The sequence below is a fragment of the Protopterus annectens genome, chromosome 13.part0 (assembly GCF_019279795.1).
Source record: "Protopterus annectens isolate FY-2018-M chromosome 13.part0, PAN1.0, whole genome shotgun sequence".
Classification (NCBI taxonomy): Eukaryota; Metazoa; Chordata; order Ceratodontiformes; family Protopteridae; genus Protopterus; species Protopterus annectens.
In genome coordinates, this window is record NC_056747.1 from 788,952,968 (window position 1) to 788,979,875 (window position 26,908).

The window sequence follows — 26,908 nt, forward strand, 5'->3', positions numbered from 1 at the left end:
GCTATCTCCATGTGCATTCTCCACGATTTAAACAGTATTGAATGAATGCTTTTGGAAATAGTATAATTCAAGTAGTTTTTTCTGATGAGCTTCGCTGTGAAAGGTCAGTCATGAGTCTCCAAGTCCATCATACAAATTCACTGTTCACAGCATATTATTCCAGTTCAGCTACATTCTGTATCACCATTTCATCTGCCCTCTTGCTACAATAATTAAAATAATCTTTATACAACTACAACAGGTTTAGGCTCCAAATCATTTTCAAAATGTGTTTGTAGGGTTTATCCTTAGACCTCTGCAGCTGAACTACGATGCAAAAGTATTCCAAATGGGGATACAGTTATAACACTGCAATGATACCATATTACTTTTCTAAAAAAAAAAAAAAGCCATTTGTTAAACAAAAGGAAAACTGCTCAATTATTTCGATGGGTGCAGAACACAACTCAATAGATGGTTTCTTACTAGCCATGTTATCTCTACCACTTCCACAATGATATTTGCAGTCAGACTTCACTTCCAGTATGTAGCATATCTTGAAGTAGCAGATGTCAGGCATGCAGCTTTGAAGTCAATTCATTACCAAGTTATGCACATGTACTTGCTTTCTATACCTGCCTGCGGATAACTTTTATGAAGATCCTGCAATCACATGCACAGCTCAATACAACACAGTTTCTAATCTGAGATGACAATGGTATCAATAGACTGATCAGTTCTGAAAATAAAAGATATGCATATTTGACACTAATGGTAAACAGAGAATCGTGACATTTATAACTGCAAGCAGTCTACATTTAAAGGAATGAAATTAGAAAGGTGCAATTTATTTTCGTCCAAGAAGTGTCTTCTTAAAGGATTATATGTATACATACACACTGAGATTCTTGCCCAATGTTCCACTTTATTCCCACATACTGAACATGTGCATAGGTTCCGCCTGATGTTCAGGTTTCTTCCCACATCCCAAAGAAATACTGTAGGTGTGTGTGTGTGTGTACAAGCATGCATCCTACAATGGACTGTACCTTGGTCATACTGTTTCTCGGTCTTGTACTTGGCCCACTGAGTACTGGGACAGGCTTCAGCTCCCCTAATACCTAAAATGGATTAGTTGAGTAATCTGACAGTTGATATTTTCCATACAAGTGTATGTTTTAGGGGGACCTAGTAGATCATGCAACCTTTTTTCCAGAACCTTACAAAATCAGATAGCAATTGGCAGCAAGGGATGTGGGGATGAATATAGTACACTCCAGATTGTTTTAAGCTGACATTCAAACTGCCAACAGCCCCCCTTCTTCATTTACCAGGTCTAGAAGACCCACCTTAGTATTTTTGGGCTCTCCCCAACCAGAGTCCGGGGCCCGTGATCATCACACTGCTGTTGAGGAATATGCCTTGGCCTCAATTACGCTGCAGTTGCTTCAGCAGCTACACAATGGGGGACTTCAAAAACAGCATGAAAAATCTCCCAAACAGTAACACCACTTACCAGATTTTCAGTACTGCTACTGAAGCAAGCCTAGGCTGCCTCTCTCCCTGAACGAGTTGAGCTAACCTCACAGAATATGTTCATTCTAGCAGGGGAGTACAAGGGATATAGGGATATCCTTCAAGGATATCTACTTGATTGTGACAGAGAAACTAAACTGCAAGTCACACCCCCTTTGGGTGTGCTTAAAGGAAACAATGAAACACTTTCAGAACGTGAGAAGTAAGGAATCTAGAAAATAAATGGCATTATCCTAAATCCTTACATCATCTACCTTGTAAGACCTTGTTCCTCAATTTTTCCACTGGTCAGTTTCATTAAGTACCCGTTTTGTAATTAAAACACACACTCTAAACCACTTCACTTCACCTCATCTCCCAGAAACATACCCTTTTCCCTGTATTTCCATACTTGATCAAAGTATTTAATCTTTCACTACTTGCTGGGCACTGTACTGTAGCATCTTCCAAATACAATCTTATGAACACACCTACTTACTACTACAACCTGAGCACTGTACCAACTGACTTTCCTTTCTGACTACTTATATTCAATTTTGCTTAAGTACTGTCCTTTAAATACCCAATATCCTCCCTACTTCCTAGCAATTTAGTGCTCTTTATATGCTACTGCTGACTTACTGTACAAAACCTCTTGTGTGACTGCTGCATTATAAATCTGCTTACACACGCATGCTTCACTTGCTAAAGAATATGCCCTTTAGCAATATTCACATTTTGTCTGGTGCTGCCACCTTATCAGTGTACAATTTTTAGCTGCATACTCAAATCACAGCAGTGAGTACTTCTTTTCAGCATAACTCACAGCTCGACTAAGCATTACTTCTATTGTGAAATGGCAAAAATGTTAATGATTTCTGTGCAATGAATGCATGCCTCTATAAGCTGCATTAATTCCTTATCACTACTGTAAGCAGTGTGATTAATTGCTTTTGCAGCTTTTTAATTTATAGTGGGATGGTAAGCAACTCTGTTCTGCAAAGTGTAAGGCATCAATCCTGAAGTAGTAACAGAAGACTAATCGATTGACTTCAATAAGGGCTGCATCGTGTAACAACCCCCCCTCCCCCCCAGTACATCCAGCTAATTGATTTCAGTATTAATATTTTTTTTAAAGCAGTTAAATATAAAAAAATGATCAAGAACTTACTCTGGGCTGCATCATGAAGAAGAAATTTGGTACAGAAGGAATGAGAAGAAAATCTGCACCTGAAAAACATTCCAGAAGTTATAGGTCGAGCCAACGAAGTGTATGTATATGTTTAGTGCCTATTTTGTGCATTACACTGTCAATGCAGTTTTACAGGGTGTATCTCAATGGCAAACTATTATAGATGTTACAATTCTCTTGTGTGTTTAAGTTTAAGTCAATGAAAAACATGGTTGCAGTTTTTCTTGTTGCACAGCTTGCCTTTGTCCAAATCTGCACTCCCTGTGGGTAAATAAAGTTAAGTGATTCACATAGAAACAGTACAGATAAGGAAAACCTCACTCCCAATTCATTTTGACTAGCTATTTTAAGTTTATTCATGCAGAACTGCATTTGGGAAGTCTGCCTAGCTCCTGCATTTGGTGGTAGTTATATTATATTGTTAACAATGCTTGTTTTGACCAATCATATAATCACAGCATTTCTACTGTATTAAACTTGTACAATTGTACACCACCAGATAAAATTTGCTAATACTTGCAGCACACATCACTTGCTAACTATAGCATTCTTTGGCCGAGGTGCCCTACAAGACCTGCTCTGTACTTTGATACAGTTCTGCCAGCCTTTAATCTCGCCTGTAATACCCAAAGAGAAGTAAAGAGTTCTCAACTGAATACTTATGCGAGTAAAAAAGTCAGCCGATGGTATTATGGCAGGAACACTGAATGACCACATGCCATATTTTGTAATAAGGGCATGTTTTAACAGATTCACTTAAGCTGCTATTTAATTTGCTGCTTCAGAACAGAGGAGTGCCTAAGGTCAGATATTTTCCTTTTAATTTGTAAGGGAGGCAAAACAGAGTTAGTAAATAACAGATATGTTAGTTCAACTTCTATTCCAGGCGGTTCCCTATTGCAATGTCAGTACTTGAACTGCCAAAGTGCTGCCAAACTAAAAAAAAAGACCGAAACACAGGGAAAAAAAGTGCATCTCGAAAATCACTCCCCCCGCCGAACTTATACATACCAACTCTAAGATCATCATACCTCAGAGAAACGGGAATATTTACAGAAATGTCATTCGGACTTGGTATATTTAAGTCCACTCTTTCGGTCATTCAGTCCCTGTACTTTAGGACTTGCTCTAGCAGGTCCCAACATTTCAAACGGTTACCATTATGGAGAAGTACTTAGAACAATTCTATAGTAAAACTGTTTATTTAAACAATATACAAAAATGCTAGATACCTTCCAACAGGAAAGGCACATCTTTACAAGTCTTATCGACTTGGGAGCTAGGTAATAAAGCCTTATATATAATGACAGATCAGCAAATGTGGCTTACATTTAAGGCGTACAATAGAATACTATGCAATGGGATAATGGAAAGCTCAAGACTATGTAGTTACAATCACTAAGTAATCAGATGGACAGTTCACTGGCTGAGGAGAAGGAAACAGAGTTCTCGTGGCAAAATATTAATCTGAGTGGTCTTTCCGCACATGGGAGCTATCCAAAGCTCCATTTAGGACAACAGGGCAATTTCTTTTCAAGTTACATTCCCTAGTTTTCCAATTACAACCATGAGCCGATTTCAAAGCAAGCCAGCAGCCATCTTACAGCACAAACAGTTATATAGAAAAAGTTATTCAGTAGGCAACCACACCTATGCAGTAATTTCTGGCCATCAGAAGACAGCACCACAAATACTACTAGGCATTGAGATTACAGCTACTGTGAACCATACTGAAAGGCTTTGGAGTTGCACTTCAGAACAGCCTGACCTTCAAGGAAAACACTTCACAAAGCCAAAGAGAGGAACTTGGATAAGTTCTTGTTTGGGCACAAGTACTAGGGATGCCATAATTTTAAGCAACCTATTTAAAGCTTTACAAGACCTACACTGCAAGTATATTTATTTTTTCTGTTCATGTACACTGACTGATCTCAAACTATCCATGGGGATATTAATAAAAGGATTGCCACTCATAGCTTATTTAGAATACACTGTGAAGACTGGGTGAAGGCTGCCAGCCTAGCCAGACAGAATTTTGTTGATAATTCTGTCATCTGTAAATATTAATGTAAACCACAGGCTTGTGTCTTAAATGGTAAAAATAGTGTTACATGTAGAATTGAAAAAAAATGTAACGGTGCACTCTACTGACCAAGTAAAACATGTTGTGACCCTTTGATGTTAAAACCAGGAGCCAGTAAGTCTAGAGTGAGGCATCATGCCTATTGTTTTAAGGCCAGAGATAATGGCCAGAATTTTCATGCATAAATGTCCTTTATTGCTCTGGTTTCTTCCCAGAGGTGAAGAAAATAAATGTAGTTTGTTAGCCTGGGAACCCAGGGAAGTCTGAAGAATGATGCAATGTGAACCAGGAATGTGATTTTAAAAACAGAAAGAATCAAGGAGCATTAAGTATTTTTGTTTTGACCATCCAACTCACCAGCACCGTCTTGCTCTATATGTAAGTTTATCTTAGACTTGCGTTTTCTCTTAGTCTAATCTTTCTAGTTTCTAGCTATTTCTAAGTGTTTTTCTGGGATGTCAGAACTGTACTACTGAATTATTTTAAGTATTTCTCTGTGATTTCTGAACTCTTGACTAGCACTGTGTAGTAAAAAGCATTGTCTTGTGTTTTGACTATTTGTTATCAAATATTTTTAAACCCTTTCAACTGTGGCTGTTTTTTGTAGAGACAATTTAAGTTCTTTAGAGTACTTGCATGCCTTTGGTAAAATTGTACAAAGCCACTCCAATAGCATTAGCCCTGGGCTATACTACCAATTGGATAATATTGCACAATAATAACTGGACACCCTTTTAAGGGCCTTTGAGTAGCTGATTAATATTAGTGGGTGGTGGCAGCTGGTACTACCGTATAGTCTGGGGAAAAAGGGGCACAGCTGGAAAACCTGTGCCAGCCTTCCCCAGGAGTGTCTGTGTGGCTGTATAAACTCTTCTCAAGGTAAGTGTGTATGTGTGTGTGTGTGTGTGTGTGTGTCAGCTACTTGGGCAGGGACATGAAGCACTGGTTGGACAGAGAGGGTGCTGGAGGTTTTAGTTTGCCCACTAGGCTGCGATCTGGACCCTATATATGTGCCAGTGGGGAGTCTTATTAGGGACTTGGAGAGCAAGGGAGCGACCAGCCCCGGACTGACTGTGATCTCTGTGTGCTCTTAAGGGAAATTACACTTTACTGTGTGTATTTGTTATCTTTTCCTTCTATACGAGACGGCCCTCACTGGTGTTAATGGTGAGGATTGAGGCTCCCTGATTGCTGGGCCATGGCACGGGCATCATATACACAGACAGACTTTAGTTCTGAGTTTGTACAGTAATTGACTACAAACTTTGAGGCAAGATCCTCATTGCATATAAAGATGAAATACAAACAGCAACACTGTCTGGGATTCCTTTAAAAAAAAAAAAAACTTGCCCATCACTCCAATACATTTGTGACAATCCACAATACCTGTAACAGGGTAAATATACTAAAAAAATGATGCTCATACTATAGAATAAACTACTGAAGGTTAAGGCATCAGTACCTTCTTAACATTTCAAGATAAAGGTAACTGACAGGAAAACAAAATTGTAACAAAGTGCAAGTTTCCAGATTGCTGAGAGTACACAATCACCAGAACTTATGAACTTAAAAGAGAACATGCAGCTTACAAACACAGTACAGACTGGAACTCTAAGCAGTACTTCAAATCGGTTGACATAGATCAGTTCTTTACTGACACTATCAGTAACAAGTGTACTCACCCCAACAAGGAGACAGAATGAGCAAACATATTCCACCACAGGTCTTCAATTGCCTTGACCACATCAAATGTGTACAGGGATTAAGCTCTGTGACCAAAGTGCAAACAGCAGGTCAGGTGCCCAGTGGAATACAGGGATTAAGCTCTGTGACCAAAGTGCAAACAGCAGGTCAGGTGCCCAATGGAAGTGGTGCAGGGGAAGAGAAGAGTGATGTGGCTTTATCAGCTCACTTTCACATAAGGAGGGGGTAGGGTAACTCTCTGGGCACTCAAGTTTCACAGTAAAATCCCTGTTGGATACATCTAAGCTCATGCAAGAGTACTGGCTTTAAGGGAACCATGGCAAACTTGAGAGGTCTTTTCACCTACAGAAGAAAAGGACATACTCTTCTTGACAATGTCCACTTTATAGCAAACCCTTGGGCACTCCGGGACATGTACACTACAGTTAAAACAACAAAAATGAAAAAACACCTCTGGTGGCTGCCTAAATAATGGTTCTTCCTGGTTGTCCCTCATCTAGCTGTGGGATGGGGAACAAAAGGGCCCACTGGCTGGGAGGAGGCAGAATGAGCAAACAAAAGTTTTCAATCATGCAAAATAACAGAAAAAGATGCCTGATGAAAAATAAATGCCTTTTTTGGCAAAGATGTCCCTCTCTCTAGAAAACTTTGGATAGTTAAAGAACTTATGCCAACAGATAAGGAACACTTGAGTTCTTTCACAAAATGCAAGAGACAAATTCACAAAGAAAAATCGCCATCTGAAACTCCAAAATATGCTTTCATTGCACCTTGGTACTATTACTATCAGCAACAACACATAAAGATAACAGTTTCTTACATGTTTTATCATAAAATGGCTACCATGGGGCCTGCAACCTTGATGTAATCTTATACTACAGCTTCTGCCTCTTTCCCAGAATCCATTTCAAATCTCATTTATATGATTCATGCTAAATGTAACATAGCATGTTATCCTCCCACTTAGATAAAACAACAAATACTCCTAGTAGCAGGCACGTTTCCCAAAATTTCTGGATCCTGACTCCTTCTCCTAATCTGCCCTACTTGGGGAACTTACTCTGAACTTTGCGGTTATTTAACCTGCATAAAACAAGCCGGACAAATTACAGAGGTTTCTAAGGCTATCATTTGACGTCCTGTATTTTCTCCCACATATGACTATACCATAAACTGAAAATTCATGCACTGTATGTTTAAAGTTAATTTTTTTTTAATTATCATATTGTTTCTGCCATGTGGCTTACGCCATGGCTACAAATGGTCCACAGACAACTCTACTTACCCAGCTAACAACTGTAAAATACATAAACAATTCTTCAGCTACTGACAACCCTTCCACATGCCCTTCTGTGTGTGAAAAGATGTCAGTCTACTAACAGAACATTAGTCTGCAGTAATGTGTTAACTGACAGCTGTTACAACCTGAAAGGCACAAGCAGGTTACTTGCAATCCCTTTTTTACAATGGAAATCTGACAGTCCGTAATCCCAACTTTTGTATTCACAGAAATGTATAACAGAAATGTATAACAAATTTATGCAAAATTAGTTTCAATGTATGAATCATTTCATCTTCTGTTCTTCACAGTGCAGCAATTTCTTGTAGGATGTGGGAAATCCAAGAACAACCTCCCTTTCTGAAAGGAGTCAAATTTTGAGATTTTTCTTTTTGGAATTAGACATAGATGTCTTCCTGTATTACATTATCAATACTGCTACCTTTCATTTATCATATAGTATATACTAATCCATCCATCCTCCAGCCTCAACCCCTTTTCCCATTTTACACATGGGGTCCGGGTGTCACTTCAGCAGTGACAATCATCTCAAGAAAAGGTTTACACCATCGTGAGGCTAGCCCTGCCTCGGTAGTTCATTCGTACCACTCACTCGCACACACGCACTCACCCACAACCAATTTAGTGTGCCCAATTCACCTACTACATGTCTTTGGATTGTGGAAGGAAGCCTACATGACCCCAGGGAAGACATGCAGACTCTGCACAGAAAGCACTCAGCCGAGAATCAAACTGGAGAACTTCTTGTTGTGAGGTAACAACGCTAACCGCTGCACCACAGTGGCCACTAATGCTTCACCTAAACTAGAATCAAAGATCATGACAAATCTGTACTGCTCTGTCTGTTGCACGGACTTCAGCTTTCTTGCAAGTTAAGACAAGGAACTCAGTTTTAATCTACAATCTGCATATGGACATATCCAGACGACCAAAACAGTACTGTCAGCATTTTTACAAGGAAGCAGCAGTACTGACTGTTACAACCACTTGTGAATTGATGGTATGCACCCTTTCATTCCAGGTACTGCAAACTGAACCTGTGCTATGCAGCTTTTGTCTCTTTTCTTCATTGTGAGGTGCCTACAATCAGAATTGTTTAAATTATTCTACAAGACTTTATCCATCTGTCATAATAAATATTCCAGAACTTCCCTCCCACAAACACTTGCAGTGTATGACAGTAGCCAGCTTTGTTCTGTCATTAAGGGTGGTAGTCATACACTGCGCAAATGTGCAAGGCAAATATGCGAACAGCAGAGCTTCACCAATGTGCTAATGCAGTATGCATGAAGGAGCAGCAATAGTTTTCACATATGAGCAGCGTACTAAGAACCACTGAGGCAAACTGCAAAGATGCAAGTATGTAAAGCTGAGCTGAAAGTTGTACAGATAATACTTTCACGCATTTATACAGCACATGTGGAAATCCACTTCAGCTTTGTAAGCTTCTGAAGTTAGCCAAAAAGTGCAATTATATATGAATATAACAAGACTTCAGTGCGAAACACAGTGCATTCCTTGGCTGAGCAGTGCTAGCAAGTACATAAATCCACTTTACCAGCAGCCTTACTCTACGGGTGTTCACTCATCAACATCAGTTTACTACATTTACAAATGTGAAAAGGAGGTAGATAAAGCTAGACAAAGAGGAACGTGTAAGACAAGGGAAGCAGTAGGAAGATAAAACAGGATTGTGCTGGAGGAGGAGATGGGTGATTACAAAATAAGTAGGATTCACAAAAAAGAGAGGGGCTGGACATCTGGTGGTAAGGAGGACATGGGAGAATGCACAAGGAAGGGGTATGAGACAACAGGGTGTGTGCACAAATTGGGGGCCATGTGATCACCCCAACCACAACAACAGCTCAGAGTCACTCAATGTCAGCTCTGCCTGGGGGGGCATCTGGATGGGCAGAGCAGACCCCAATGATGCTGACGGTGTGGTCTCCAGAGCATTGATGCCCACAGTCTGCTAGTTCAGTGAGTTTTATATCCGCTGCAAGAGGTAATCATACAGACCCCACAGCTCTCTAAAGCCCTCAACAGAAACCTCCACCACAGAATGCAGCTTGTTCTGCTCCTGGCCATGCATATCCAGGACATGCTGGTCGGTGGAGGGGACACTCTCTTGCCTTGTTGGAGTGGAGGACCACAACCAAGGTTTCCCAGACTGTTCAGAAGCTCCACAGAGAGACAAAATGGGAAGACAACAATCAGTAAGATAATGCAATCAATTAACTAGTTTAAATTAATTTCAAACTTATTACTTGAAAGGAGAATCACAGAGTCAAGGAACCAGCCTCTCCAACCTCCTGTAGTACAGGCAATAATTCATCTTTCTTCTTTGTGCAGCAAGACAAACTGACAGAGCACCTTTAGCATAGTACAGGCACTGATATTTTCAGTATGAAGAACGTTATGCTAAACTAGTATGCTACTTTCCCATGTTAGCTAATGTCCTGTTGGGATACTTAATAGTACTAACTACCTCTAAAAACGTAAACCATAAGATTATGCCCACAGACAGCTGATGCTGGCAAATATCCAACCCTCTCAAATAAAGAAATTGTTTAATAAATCCTGCCATCCTGCTGTCTGCATAGGTTTAAAAGACTTTGTACAGGTGTGACCCACACACACACTATCTCTGCCAAGAGTCATCAATGTCTTGAAAAGTGGCATAAAAGGCTACAATGCAAGTTAAACTCAAAGGGTATACTACTGAGAATTTTCAGTAACGTAAATGAACTAAAAAAATAAATAAATAAATAAAAACTTTAAAACAGTATACTTCCTATGGATTATAGGCCAGTTGCAACTGCATTGCACATATTCAGAAGTGCCATAGACCAAACTGGCAGTATAGCAGCAACTCTATGGGAACATACTGATCTCAAAACTACTAATCTACAATACTGAAAGCCAAGTAAAATAATACATGCTTCTGTGAGCTGTGCCTGAACTTGTGCCACCCACTGGGCAAGCTGGAGAAGCTAATATTTCTCCAGGTCATCATAACTATGGCGCTGTTCATTTGTTCAGGGGATTACTGTTTCATGGGCACCTCAATATCAAGCTCTTTCCATGTATCAATCTTCCTGAATGGACCTCCTTCAGCAGCCTGCAGTTTCTCCCTGTATGTTGTGCAATACAGACACATACAGTTATTCCCCTTGGGAAAAAACATATACCCGTGAATTACCACATAGGTGGCAGTACACTAAATGCCGAAAGTGTGATAAGAGACTTAGGGACACAGGTGGACAGTGGTCTCACCTTCGATAACCACATCGCCACAACAGTCAGGAAATCCTTCTATGTGGCACACCTCATCACGAAGGGCTTTTCATCCAGAAAAAAGGAGGTCATTGTCCCACCGTACTCATCCCTCATTAAACCCATTATAGAATACAATGCCCCATTTAGTATGTACCTCTCAAGACATCTGCAACAACTTGAAAGGCCGCAGAAATACCTCACTAAAAGAATCACAGGCCTAAAGCAGATGCCCTATGCTGACAGTCTAAAAAAACTCCAGCTATACTCTGTCGCATATCATCTACTCAGAGGCGATCTCTGCTTAACATACACTACACTTAAAGAAATCCCAATCCCTCAGAGCCACACGCTCTAGGGATCTAAACCTTGTCATCACAATGAACAAAACATGCTGGAGGGATAGGTTCCTGACCCACAGACTCTGGAATAGACTGCCCATACATGTCAAGCAGAGCGCCTCTTTGGCCCTCTTCAAAAGAAACTTTGAAGACTGGATGGGAGATAGGAAATTCAGCCTGGGGATCACATCAGTCACCCTGTTAAACAGGAGTCCAGGGAAGTAAATATTGTGGGAAGAAATAGCCAGGGAATTGCTATGGCCAGGCTTGTATAGGCCCTATGGCCGATAGCCTAGTACCAACCTATGAACAAAACACCTTGTCTCCTTTACACACCAGCTTAGGGCTCTGCCCTAAACTTTCACAGATGCCATCAGTCAGAATCACAAAGCAAAATGGTTGCCATTCTATAAAACAGAGATTGCTAAGATGTGAGCCACACTTAATGCAATGTGACTAAAAAAAAGCTCACAGAGCTGTGGGATTGCAAGCTTCTACAAGAACAGCCACCATATACATGCACCTGTCTACACTCATTCAAACTTGCTTATGGAGATGGTGACATTTTCATAGGTATGCAATAATCGGATTCACAAATCTGTGCGCTTAAATGCCTCATAAGGATTTCATAAACTTACCAAACTGTGGGGAAACATTGTGCGCATCTCTGTTCTGTGCAACACAGCTTAATGCACTTCAGCAAAGACCACTGCAAAGCCAAAGTAAAAGAAATACATAAAAAAACTAAAGTTAAAGGTGTGAAAGGATGAACATACTCAGATAATTACAGTAAAGACAGGGAAGTGACTGCTTCTAAAGTACTCATAAGAGAAAATTACTGCCGCTACTAGCAACGGCCACTCACTCAAATTTCAACATGTGCATCTTATTAAAATTTTACCAGTTTATTTTATTATGGTTTTATTATATGCTACAGTTAGCATTCATATTTCTTAGTGCTACTACTGAGAGCTACTACTACTGAGAGCTGACAACAGCAGGCATTAGCAATGCCAAGGACCACCATGCACAGATATGACTGAATGAACTAAAATACAGCATCAAGCACATTGAAGCCAACACTCGCACCCTACCCCACCATTTATGTAATATACAGCAGTACAGTCAAACATGCCATGCATTTGTTTGGGCAGTGTAATGTAGAGCTCAGTGCACAAAGAAAAATCCACATTCATAGCAGAAATCCACAGGTGATTAAAACCAAACCCTCATATATCAATGTGTTAGTCATGTCAGACCAGCTAAGGTATAGTTACTGTTTAACTTGGTACAGAGCAATCTCACACCTAGTAATACCCACAAAGTCAATCCTAGGGTCAACATGTTACAGAAGCAAGGAGCAAGACATGCAACGAGGGATAACTTCACTTTTGAAAAGAACTGCATCATCATCATCAATGCACAAAAGACTTCCCACCCCCTTCCACATTTTTCTACATAGGTTTAGGGCGTTGTGTAAACTGTCACCTTCTATTTTGATTAAGTAACCAACTGTCACTGGTCTTCTATCACACAATCCATCAACATTTCGGCTAGATGTCCTCATTTCTTTCTGCCTTCATCCTGACTCATCCAAATCTTCACCAAATCCTCTTCTGCTTTCCTGCACATTTGACCAAACCACCACAGTTATCCTCGACTTTCTTTGCAAATGTGGCTACTTGGTAATCCTATCTCAGCTACTTAATTTCCATCAATGGGATGCACTTAAGACATGTAAAAACAATGCCTATTTAAAAAAGGTGGTACTAGGTAGCCAGAGAGAGTACTGAACTGTGGAACAAAGTACTGGCAAATATAAATGCCATTGGGAAAAGAAACTGTACACTGGCACAGTATAGGAAGTCAGCTAATGAAATGGAATCCAATGCCAGGATTACAGCATAGAAGAATTAATTTGCTCATAAAACCACAGGTGGAGGTCCTTCTACTGTTAATGTCTGACACTTGATGAAGAGTAACTGGTATCCCTACACTTCGACAATGGTGATAATAATGGAACAGGAGCTCTTAAAGGTGGTGTGGACAGTATTACTGTGTGGTATTTTGTACAGTGCGACACCTCATAGGTGAGCTGTACTCAATGACGGGTCTGATAAGGGCCAAAAAGAGTGGTACTATAGCTTCTTTGGACCTGTATGCCATACCCTTTACTTATAAGTTGGGCAATGTAGAATGATTTTCTTACCACCTTAGTTACATGATGGTGAAAAGGCTAGATTAGAGATCTGGGAACATATGCTGACAGTAAATACTGGGTCAACTCTTAGGGATGTCTTATTAATGGAGTAATTTGCCTGGGTAGACATTTTCCTACAAGGTATTACAATGCATTTCTATGCATTGACTTTTAATCCACGGCTCTGGCACCAGTCATTTATCTGCATTAGACCCTCTTGCAGGATGCTGGTGTCAAGGAAGGAATTTAGGATAGCACTCAATTTGTAGCTGTCTGCAAACTTGGTGAGCCAGAGGGCCTTGACATTAACCTTGACCTTAGAGAAGAAGACGACACTAAATAGGAGTAGGCCCAGCACAGAAACCTGTGGCACTACACTGGTGACCTGCCAGTGGTGGAGATGGTCTCACCAATCCTGACTTCTTGGGTCCTACATGTGAGCCAGCTGGCAATCTAGCAAGTTATGTATGGATAGTTTTAGCCTTGCACTACAATCACTTTAAAATGTTGTTTTCTAATACTGCAGAATAATATCCATACATTTAAGACACCGCTGTCTCCTTATCTGTAGCTATTAGATCATGCAGTCTGCTAAATATGGTTGAATGTTCCCAGTCCTGAACACTTAAGAAAAATCTAAACAATATAGAAATGATATTTATTTGCATTTGTTGACCGGGAGTGTCCAACTGGACGTAGGTCCATTTTCAGTGGAGGCTAGGGAGAAAAGATCCACAGTTAAAATAGACAGACGGTAGTTACTTTCGATTTACATAGCAATTAATAATTTGATCAACATAGCAATTAAAAATTACAAACATAGTTACAGATGAAGAACATAATACATCAGTAGACAACTAGAATCTTTATCATCTGCGAAGTACATAACAGACATTAACAATTGTTACAATAAGAAGTTCCTGCTGTATAATAAGTAGGTAGGCTTATGAGCATCTGAGCTTGCTATAATCAAGGCAGTTAGTGGGGTGGAAAGAAAGGTGGTGGGTGATACTTGAGGGGGGAGTTGCAAGGGCATAGCCAGCATGTTTTTAGGTGCGCTTTTAGTAAAGTTTTGAAGTGGGTGCATGATGGTACAGAGGTAATTGTGGGTGGGAGGGAGTTCCATAATTTGGCTATGGCGCAAGAGAATAGTGCTTCTCCAGCAGAGTTATTGGCTTTAGTGACCTGTAAGTGATTTTTGTTGCTGGATCTTAGTGGTCTGGTGGTGCGATAGGGTTGGAGTAGATTCTGGAGGGATGGGACTTTTAGTGGATGGTTTAGTAGTTTGTGGGCGAATGCGAGTTGATACCATTGAAGGAGGGGAGGGAGTTCAAGCCAGCCCAGTTCAGCAAGGGAGAGAGAGTGGTGACTACGGTAGGATGCCCCTGTGGCGAATTTGGCGATTTTGTTGTAGCAGGTCTCGAGCTTGTTTAGATCGCATTGCCTTAGGTTGGTATATATTGGAGAGGCATAAACTAGGGTGGAGATAAGGTGGGAATTTGCTAATGAAATCTTTGCTGCTTTGGTGAGAAGTTGCTTATTTCTGTAGAATGCTCCTAGTTTTTTGTGGACTTTTTTTTATGGTCATGGATATGTGAATGTCAGATTTTAGTTTAGTGTCTATTTCAACTCCTAGCAATTTGGTGTGTTCTGTTGGGTGTATATAGTGATGTTGTCTTTTGCTGTGATGTTAAAGTGAGAGTTGTTTCGATTATGTTTGGTGGGTTGGAAGATGAGTAGTTCCGTTTTGTTTGGGTTGAATATTAATTGGGCATTGGACAACCAAGTTTCAACAAAGGAAAAGGCTTCCTGTGTGACTTTTTGCAGTTTGGGTAGGGACTGGGCTGAGCAGATGATGGTCGAGTCATCTGCGTATTTGTATGTGTGCGCCATGTTTGGTGGCAGAGGCTAGATTATTGGTGAAAATAGAGAAGAGTAGGGGTCCAAGGATGGATTCTTGGGGAACCCCTATAGAGAGAGAGGTAGTTGGGAAGATGTGTCATTCTGCCATACAATGGATTGTTGGTGGTAAGACAGGTAACTCTGAAACCAGTTGGTGACTGATTGAGAGAAGGATAGGTTATTGAGGATAGGGATGAGTTATTTGTGTGGGACCATGTTGAATGCTTTAGATAGGTTTAGGAAAGTAGCAGAGGAGAGATAGCCATTGTTTTTATGCTGAAGAATAGTGTTAGTAAAGAAGAGTAAGGCAGTGGTGGTGCTATGGTTTGGTCGGAAACCATGTTGAGTATTGTAAAGGAGGCTGTTAGTAAGATATATATAGTATTATTATACTATTATTATTATATGCATATATATTATTTGTAGGCATGGTCAAATTAAGCTTAGACTAGCCAACAGAGGCTGTTAAACTGCAACACAGACTACAATATTGCAAGGTAATTTAGTTTGAAATACAAATATGCCTATTTTCTACTAAGTGGCAATATTCTTACTTTTTTTTTAATGTTGTGGCATAGAACAGGCAAACTTTATCATGAAAATTTCAAAATGCCACTGCCCTGTCTCTCTGAAGCTAGAAATATACTCTAACGAATTCCCTGAAAATTTCATGAAAATATGTCAATGCATTCTGAAGTACAGGTCTTTATGTACAAGGATCAAAGACAGCCACAAAAGTCATTAAAAGAGGGGTGGAATCATCTTCGGCTAGTTCTAAAAGAATTACAGTAATTCAGCTAAAACAGATCTAAAATCTTGCAATATGAATACAGCTCTTTACAAACAACATATTAAAGCTAAGGGTTTGTGGCTGATCAAGTCTACAGATGACTGTAAACTTGGTGCTATCAAACGCCACAGGCTAGAGTAAGATCTTCCAAAATGGTCTATTCAGAACAAATAGTTGGTGTCAGAACTATGGGCCAAAGCTAAATGCCAAAAACTGTATAATATCTTTCAATGAGCATGGACTCCTCTTGTAACCAAGACACTGAAACCACATCCCTAAAAACTGATCCCATAGTGAATTTTCTGGGAACCTGTGTTAACAAGGAACTGTCCTTTGATCACCGCGTATCCACTGTTGTAAAAATTTTTTTTTTTTAATCTCATAGCTTATAAATAAAGGTACTGCATTCAGATCCAGAGATGTAATTGTCCCACTGCATCTGGCACTCAGGCCGACCCATTGAGTATAATGCCCCTTTCGGTATGCACCTATCCAAACATGTCACAACTGGAAACACAACGATGCTTTCTTATAAAGCAAAAATAAAGGAACACCACGATGCTTTCTTATAAAGCAAAAATAAAGGAACTAAATCTCAAAGCCTTGTCCCTCTTCTTGGTATCACACAAACCAAATGACAGTCCACCTCATTCTGTTAGGCCTATTACACATTCACAAGTCCAGTGGTATTAAACACCCATCACAGGATTTCAATCTCTCAAAAAACAACTAGAACATGTAGGCCAAACTCATGTATCACACACAATAATATTTCTACTCACCATAAAAGCAAATTACCTCTCTTGCTACATTCAAATGTAATTTCAATAAATGGATGGGTAACTGCAATGCCCACCACCAAGGGGTTTAGCACCCCTGTCCTTCTTGGATAGAAAAGCAGGAACAAGATACTTATCACTTATGTTCTTACGTTATACATAAAAAAGGTGATGAAGTTGAAAAATGCATCGAGACGTGTGGGACAGGGTCTAATTTTTTTTATTACTTATATTGCTAAGTATATATAGGAAAAGGGCGTGGAAATTGAAAGATGAATCAAGAGATGTGTGTGAAGGATGTAAACTTCCTTATGACTCATGCAGGTGATCTGGTTTTAATTGCAGAAGAAAGTCTGGATCGGATAAGAAAATAAGAGGTAAAAATAGATGGGGTTTTTGGTCTGATAGCTAATAAAGCAGGGATTAAGTTTTAGAAAACAGAATATAAAGGACGATAAGACTGTGTTTTTTGTTGGGTGAATTAAGGATGTAAAACTTGAGAAGTTTGAAAATGCAGCATTTAATTTGTGAAGGGGGACACGCACTATTGCCTTTTAGTAATAAACTGTAGTTAGTTAAAACTGTCAAAAGGAAAGGAGAGTTGCTGGAGATTTTCTCCCCAATAGGTTTGGGTAATGGGCTTAAGAGGTTGCTACTTTACAAACAGGAGAAGGGGGTGGGCTCGTATAGGATTAATCCAGGTGTTAGTTGTGTGTCTTCACCTTGTTACAGATGCGATAATGGAAGGAAAAGAGGAAGAACAAAAGTTTGTTAACTTGTAATCTGTTAAACAGTTTGAGAACAGGGAAGGATAAAGATGTAACCAAAAGTACCCATGAACTGTTTTAAGATGATGAAACTAAAGTGGGAAAGACTAAATATAGGAAAAATGCATACAGTGGGGTAAACAGACTATGGTGGGTTTTTTTCCTCTTTCTTGGAGTCAGGATAGCAAACATGAGAAAGCAAAACAAGTATCACTGGAGAAGACAGAGTGGAGACAGACAAAAGTTACAAAAGATGGCTAATGGAAAACTTCTAGTTAATGGAAGTATAGTGTATAAGACCAAGGAGGAAAGATTGTGCTAAGTACTTTAAATCTTTAGCTATTAAGATTCTCAGGGCACACAAGTACCTATTTCATAACTCCAGTCATAAACCACTTCTTAAAGATTTTTGGAGAATACTTTTTGATGACATATTAAAATGATTATATGTTTCTAGATGTTTTTACCAAACGCTATTTGTTAACTCTCTCTCTATATATATAAGTGGGCAATGTATAATTTATACATAGTTTACAATGTTTTTTTTTTTTTTTCATATTGTGTCATTGTTTGTTTATGCTGTATGTTGTTAGTCCTGTTTTTATTATGAAATATAACAATAAAGAGGAATTTGAAGAAAAAAAAAAGATTGTGCTAAGTAAAATAATTTAATAAAGCAGAAGGAATGAGTATTTTTTCTATTTGGCTTTTTCTACCACAATTAATATAAAAATCTCATTCTTATTTCTACCAACATCCAAATACACTTTTCTTTATTCATTTCCCATCTAGTATCCCCTTATTACAACTCAGAAATTTGTCTGGCTGAAATCATGGCCATTAGAAATAAGACATGTACTTTAACCCTGTATCAGAAGCAAGTTAACATGGAAGAGTAAAAGGTTATGTAGCACTAAGTAAATCCCCCCCAAGTGAAATGGATCTTGAATGCAGGGCCTAAGTAAAACTGATTTTGAATGGGAAGTACTAATGTAGGAGTTACTGCATAAAAAGCCTTTAAGGAAGAAAGTGAAGACTACATTCTGGAGCAAATTACAGATTGCAGCTAAATGAACTTGAAGGAAGAACAACTGAAGCCAGAAAAAATAAACTGAAGAATTACTGTACAAAATAAGGGATAGGGGCAGAAAAATTTAGACTTTTCGTACATCCTCAAGTGGAAAAGCAACTCCATTTATCTTTTCGAGTTTTCTGTTTGGAAGGTCTTTGGGAAGTTGAAATTATTTTTACTTTATCTGAAAGGGCTAGATTATACTGGCTAATAGTGGAACTTAAAAAGTAATTCTGGCAGTTTTAAAGACTGTAGATCTGCGTAGGGCTTGATCAATGAATGAGACAGCAGTGTTTTGAAGAAACACAGGGGCAACAGAATCTGAGCATAAAAATATCAATGCCTGACAAGACCAGAAACCAGCTACAAGGCTAACCCCGGCCTTCTGAATGAACCTCATCACAAGAAATTGAGGTGGAGCATAGCATGGTGTAGTCAGCCCAAGAAGGTGGCCACTGGCTGCCTAGGACAAATGCAGCTCACGTAAGTATTATTGCTTACTTTGGACTGAATACATACATTTAAACATTCTCTGAAGTTAGTCATATTTGATATCTTGACTTTCATGGTAAAGTCAGAGTCTTGTGCCAAGCCTGCTGATAAACAGATTTTTTCCAGTTGTTTTCCAGAATGTTTCAGCTTGCTACAGTGTAGCAACATACTGTCACACCTTAATCAGATCAAGTTTTCGGAATCCTGCTCTAGTTTTAGCTCCTGCATCTTTGTGTAGCTTTAATCCATGTTTTAAAGGTACTGTTTTGGCATTTTCTCCACTTCTTCCTGCTTTCTTAATTTCCATCTTTTGGAGATTCTTCAAATTTGATTTCTGCATTTTGAGTGCAGAAACCTCTCTATCCATTCCAGCTTTATTTCAAGTACCACAGCTTCCAATTTTTGCTGTCCCTTAATGCCCTGGGCTGCTGCATAGTGTGTGATCCCTTCAGATCGCATTCTGAAGATGAACTTAGTGGCTTTCTGACTGAGTTCCAAGGATGCAGAGCTCTCTACTTTGCTATTTGCACTTAGTTTTAATTGTTTGCACAGGGGACAATGATAACTACATTAACATTCTCTGCAGCAGAATGTATCTCAGTTGTGTGTGTGGTTTGATTTAGCAGCATGATTAGTGTTGATTTTATTTTATTGTAAGTGGGACAACTACAATCTGGTAGTTTGCCTTGGCAAACTGTTACACTTCACCACTGCCCTGTTTTTTTTTTCTTTTTACTATCCGCATTCAGGAATTTTTTTTGGCCAGCATAGTGGCTAGTGTCACCTCACAGCAAGAGATTCCTCGGTTCAATTCTCAACTGGTGTGCCTTGTGTGTGGAGTCTGCATGTCCTCCTTGTGTTTGTATGGATTTCCTCTAGGTGCTCCAGTTTCCGCCCACATTCCAAAGACATGCAGTAGGTGGACTGGACACTCTATACTGGCCATAGGTGCGAGTGTGTTTGTGAGTGTGCAAAAGTGCGTGCTGTGAAAACTACCACAGCAGTGTAAACCTTGGCTCTAGATGATTGTCACTGTTGAAGTGACACCCTGACCCCATGTGCAAAAATGGGAAAAAAGGGTAGTGGGTGGATTGATGGACAGATTTAGAATTATTTTAACTATCATTACACCACTGTTTGTCTGAAATATAAAAACCTGGATTTGCATTACTTACTATAGCCTGGCTTTATTCACAGGGTATTGTGATGCTATGTTAATCCATGTATTTTTTTGGAGACAGTAGTTTTCAGTGCATTTGCTTCAAATACTACACTAGTTGTACATACATATATATACACACACACACACACACGTAGGTGTGTGTGTGTGTATATATATATATATATATATATATATATATATATATATACACACACACACATATATAAATATAATAATTTTATATATATATATATATATATATATATATACATACATACACACACACACACACACACACACACACACACACACACACAACACTTAACTGCCACGCTGGCACAGCTAAGACCATTTGAAAAGGGTTTTGAAAGGCTGTCAAGAGTCAAAACATATACTTTCACCATCGCATTTGGTATGGCTGTCTTTATATACTATTAAACCATCTTGTAAACAGCAGTTCAAGTGTTTTGTTTACAGCTAGCTCTGTTTAGCTAATCTTGTGTACAGATGAAAAATTTACAGCACACATAAAACTATCAAAGTCTGCCTTAAAGAAGTGAAGGTATCACTCTGTTTTTATGAGTAAAGAAGACTACTCCAGAGAAAGGGAATCTCTAAACAATAAACCTGCCCTTCCAGTGCATCATTTGTTGTTAAAGAGTCAAATCTTTAAGTCAAGTGTTTGCGAAGCCATCCGTTTTCTGGTTCTGCGGGAAATGAGGGGACTAGGTATTTATCAGCATGGAGCACTAAACATCAGTCACACTGCAGGAGTCTATAAAGAGCACAGGGGTAAAAAGTTCAGCTACCAAGACATGCCCAGGGGTCTTTAGTCCAGTGATCTGCATAATTAGAAAACTGATGGCTTTGAATCTGTACGTCTGTGTTTGGATTAATATTTTATTTTACAATCGATCTCATCAGGGCAGAGTATAAAAGAATGAGAAGGTATTTCATCGAAGTCAAAAAAGTTTAGTTATTAACTAGGCTAGATCAAAGGATTTCCCCACCCACTGCTGCTAAATGGTGATTCCTGCTTGGACCTAGGTTGAAGTCCACAACATAAAGTTTCATCAAGTCCACCTCCATAAAAAGCACATAGTTCAAAGAAACAGTCAATGAAAATAAATAAAAACACAGATTTCTTGTGAGGGATGAAAAACTTTAGCAAGTCATTTTACTTATCTTTGTATGAAGCACCCTGCCTTTATTTTTTCCTGACATTAAAAAATGCCGCAGAACTCTGTCTCCTCAGTACTGATGCATTTAATCAAAGCTCATCATTTCTACTATATCTGACTCACTACACAATTCTCAATCCTTGACAACATACAAGATAAATATGTTTAGCAAACAGTTAAGAGGTGCAACTCAACTGTGTAAAAATTGGCTCTAGGTGACATGGTTGTAACTAATGTCACACAAAGATGGCCAGGGGTATTTGCCAGTGATAAGAGAGTTAAGGACCCAGCCTACTCTGACCTATGTCAGGGACCCATGTTAATGGTGGGAGGGGTGCCTCTACTGACCAGTGTGTGCCCACCATAAAGCCCACCAGCCTGGGGCAATAAGCTACTGGTCTGCCAGTGTCCAGATGCCAAGCTTGTGTTACCTGACATAACTCTGCTGAGCAAAAGCTGGAAGTAAAACTCAGTCATTCTGCCAACCATGAACTAAGAACTGCTACGCTCAATATAGGTTCACTAAAAGGATGCAGACTGAAGGTGAGTGACAGATGTCCAGCCTCCTCCTTAACATCATATGTATCCAAGAGACAAGATGAAAGGGAAGGGCAGTGCAGCAAAGCCACTTGGCTTGGTATCTACAGCCTACTGCTCAAGAGAAGGACAGACTAGAAATGGTGTGAGAATTGTGGTGAGGGAGAGGTTTAAGACCATGAGAGATGTTACCAAAATCAGTGACAGTTCATGGCAATCTATTCATAATCTCAGCCCATACTCCAAGACTGGGTTTATGATAGTGAAAAAGACTGCATTCAAGCAGTAGTTGCAGGACCTACCACATTAAGCAGGACAGCATGACTTGGTGTTGATAATAGGAGACCTGAAGACACATATCAGGACAGAATAGGAAAACAGGACTGCCTAGGTCCACATGGGTGGGGCAAAGGAATAAAAGGAGTTGCCATTCTAGACTTCTGTTTCGCAAATAGCTTGATGGTGGCAAGCACATGGTTCAGCAAGAAAGAATCACAAGACCACATACAAGAGTGGCCAACATGCAACTCAGGTAGACTTCCTCCTAGTAACGAAAGTGTACTTGGGTAGAATCAACTATTGCAAAGTCATCTGCAGTGAAACACTCAGCTCACAGCATAAACCACAGGTTGTCACAATAGGCTGCAAGCAATGGTCAGAAAAGACTCTGGTTAGCAAAGACTAGGCTGAATACCTGGAAGTTGAATGGAGAGAAAACACAGAGTTCAAAAAAATACTACGGGCTCCAGTACCCCAGGAAAAAAAGGAAATGATGACGTTAAAGAATGCCAGTGCCTCAAAACAGCACAGGTTAGGACTATATAACAGATATATGGCAGAGCCAAACAAATCCACACCAGCATCTAAAATTACTGATTAACAATTCCCATTAATAATATTTTTTACTACAGTATTAGAATATGGTAGAATCATAGCTGTTCTAAATTCATCCCTCCTTTCCACATTAACAACAAATCCCTTATTTCTCAGGATCGGAGTTAATTTCTTTACCCTCACCCTTTTAACCTCATCAATTAAGCCAACTAGATAGCCCCGATCCCTAAATAACCCTTTTAAAATTTTAAATCACCAGGACAGTTTGAAAGTATGATGTCTGAAGAACTAGTGTTCCAACAGGAATTTAGAATATTTTTGTTAATGGAAATGGAATGGGATGTTTGGAGGTCTTAATATTTTGGATAAAACTGGCATTGCACCAAAATATATTTACAAAAGAGGAAGAAATCTGAAAGCTATTATCTGAGAGTAAAAGTACATAGATTTACATGGGAAATAAATCCGGAATGTTTAAATGTGGTGCTTATGTGAAATGCCATTACATATTTGAAGGAATGGAGTATAGTAATCTCTTAATTGTAATACTACAAGTGTAGTATACATTATATGTCTTGTGAAGCTCTCTGTGTGGAAAAGACTGAAATAACGAGTAAAAGAATTTGAGCATGTATTTTCTATTAAGAGAAACATTTATATACTCTTATTCATCTGTGAAATATCTTGTACTGCTCTACCAGGTTCTTATCTACACTCACTGTATATTTTGTACACTTGTATTTCAACCAAAAGGGGTAATATCCTCTTATTGTATACTAACTGCTGTAAAGTCTACATTCTGTATGCTCCTACTCTGTAGTCTCTTTTGTAAATTTTTCTTATTTTGTAAATTTTTCTTCTGTCTGTAAACTTATGGAGTTTTTCTCCTCAGGACTCCACTGAAAAAAAAAAATATATATATATATATATATAAATGAATGAACAGGCTAAACAATGTTAGAACTGGTGGGGAGTAAGTGCAGACATAGTACCTGTACTGAAACTTGCATTTCAGACATCAGTAGGCTTTGTAAACGGCACTCACAGCATCAGACAGTTAAAATTCAGAAAAGACAGTGGTATGCCTAATATTTTGCTTACTTAAAGGGAGTAACCAAACTTTGTCCTTCTCAGACTCTCAGCCATGAGTCAAAACAGCAAGGGTAAACAACATCTGCCGAGACAATTTAGTGCAATCGAGTAACCAGCATGTTTCTGGGACATAGAAAGGAAATACAGAGTACTTGGAGAAAAGGCAAAACTCCCCACAAATAGCAACCAGATCTCAGGACCAAACCCCAGACTATGGCTCTGAATACAGATATCTTACACTGACCTGCAAAATACATCTGCTTCTCAAATAATCAGGGATATATTTCAACAAAATCAGGGATAGGGTTACCACCTGTACCACTTTGCGAGGGACAGTCCCTCTTTGGGTAGTTGTGTCCTGCAAAAATATTGTAAGAATGGCAACTGTCCTGAAATATCTGGGCAAAATTATTTCCTATATTTTATGTAATAGTTGCATAAAACAGTTATTCTGTATCTGAAACACCTAAATGTTATAAGGAACAGAATAAACAACTAAAATGCTACAAGAATAAGCTTTTATTTAGGCAAAAAAGTGAAGTTCTGTCCCTTGTACTGGCCGTGGGTATGTTTTGGCCTGCAAAATCTGATGTTTGTACCACAATTGTGCCACTTTGGCCATCTGAAAAGGTGGCAACCCTAATCAGGGACATTTGTAAAATATGAATACTATTAACTTGAAACATTGGCAGAATAAAAGAATGTTAATTACTATACATTTTGTGAAATAAAAGAAATCTATAACTCTTACTTACTGCCATTATTTATTGGGTATAATTTACCACCTTTCTTCAAAGAGTCACCAGTTTTAGGAGGGATTATGAGGGACAGAGCTAAATTTTGGAGTCTAAATCAGGGAGGGACAGCTAAGGGGTATGCGGCTGATACACACATGTTCAAGTAGTTGGTAAGTGACTTTTTAGCTTCATGTTCACATGAAATTACTGAAACACCAAATTATATATATCAAGAAGCCTTCAGTTTACTATTCCAAAGCAGGAAATACTAGATAGAAATGAAAGAAAATGAAGAAAAAATACCCGGGAAAATAAACACTACAATTGTTTAGTGTAAATAAAGACGTTACTAAGCACAGACATATTTATGACTTTTTAGAATACTACACGCTTCCCATAACTAAAGAAATAGCTGCAAAAATGTACTTCTTGTCTTACCCAATCAACAGCTTTCAGACTACAACTTCTACACTACACCTCTAACACACTACCGTTATAAACTACTAATTTAATTTCAGCGCTACAAAACCAATCCATAACTTACCAACTCACAGCTTTGTAATGAAACTTACATTTTGACCATAATCACGTAGAGGACGCAAATTTCGGGGGGCGTGCCTACGTTAATTTTTCAGAAAACAACTTTGAGGAAAGGTAACTATTACGCGAAACTTCCTTGTTCAGATATGTGCTTGTTTTAGCCACCGGCTTCTCTGTCTTCCTGGCCGTATTTTTTCCATGGGAGAATAAAATACAGCTTTGTTGGATTATATTTTTGTGTTATAACTCCCGATGAGCTTTAGGCGTTCCCGCGGTGATTGACAAGCGTTTCAGTCAGATTGCCAACTCGAAGACAACTAAAAATTAGATCACATTAGCGCATGTGTGAACAATTGGCGGTACTGTTGACAGGTATCAAAAACGTGGAGATTTTTTTTCCGTTTACATAGCATTCTGTATCAAAAACGTGGAGATTTTTTTTCCGTTTACATAGCATTCTGCTGTCCGTGATTTCGCAGAATGTCCTTGCTTTCTCCGTTATATGTTTGCCCTGTTCTTCGTAAAATGTTTGATTTACTTGTAAATAAACGTGAGTAATCCAGTCAGCCGTATAAAACGCCAGATGTTATCAGTTAAAAAAAAGTAAAATCTTATTCTTACATCATTTGAGTTGATTATGCAGTTACAGTTAACATTTTGTTGTTTCAGATGCAAAATAATTGTTTTATGCAGCTATTAAAGAAAACTTAAATATTTTTTGCCGTAAAAATATCAGAACAGTTGTTGCCATTTTTATTTTTCCCCTGCAGGCAACAACCATCAAGACAGGACTGTTCTGGCAAAGAGGGACAGATTGATAACCCCAGATTTGGCAAAACATTCCTTGCACATTTTTTCCCTGTTTGTCTTGTTAAGAGAAGGTCTTGACTACTCATCCTGTTAGACTTCAAGAGAGTCACCAAGCCAATGGATGAGGGAAAAACAATGTACACTGCTTACCTTGACCTGGCCAAGGCATTTAATACAATACCCCACTCCGGTAATGTTGACAAACTCTCAGAACTAGGTATAAATCCCTACATAACTCACTGGATTGCTGTCTGGCTCACAGATAGAACCCAAGATTTCAGCATCAGTGAGACAACCTCCATCAGGAGACTGGTCACCAGCAAAATACTCCAGGGCACCAAGTTCAGTCCGCTCCTGTTTGACATCTACTTCTCAGAAGTAAAGGCTAATGTCAAAGGCCTCTGGCTCACCAAGTTCTTACATGACAGTAAATTGGGCGCTATCATAGATTACTCCCACAACAGCAGCATCCTACAAGAGGGTCTAACCAAACAAATGACTAGTGCCAAAGCCACAGATTAAAACAACACAAGGAAATGCATTATAGTACCCTTTGGGAAGTCGTCCACCCAAGCTAATTACTCCATCAATAAAACACCCTTAAGAACTAACCCGATAGTTGG

The 26,908-nt window shown here is 39.1% G+C and overlaps 1 protein-coding gene across 10 annotated transcripts in view; it reads right to left on the reverse strand.

Moving 5' to 3' along the window:
* The window catches only part of ZSWIM7 (zinc finger SWIM-type containing 7), a 301,544-nt gene extending 275,717 nt beyond the window's left edge, over positions 1 to 25,827 (reverse strand). For 3 of the 10 annotated variants that reach the window (XM_044054513.1, XM_044054512.1, XR_006362586.1), the window contains exon 1: positions 25,508 to 25,827. In XM_044054513.1, coding sequence (XP_043910448.1) covers positions 25,508 to 25,518 — 11 coding nt within the window. In that variant the 5' untranslated portion in view covers positions 25,519 to 25,827. Of the gene's footprint in view, positions 1 to 12,028; positions 12,100 to 25,373; positions 25,460 to 25,479 lie in introns of those variants that run through there. The other 7 variants (XM_044054520.1, XM_044054516.1, XM_044054518.1 and 4 more) reach the window with 7 other exon arrangements.
* Positions 25,828 to 26,908: the final 1,081 nt, after the last annotated feature.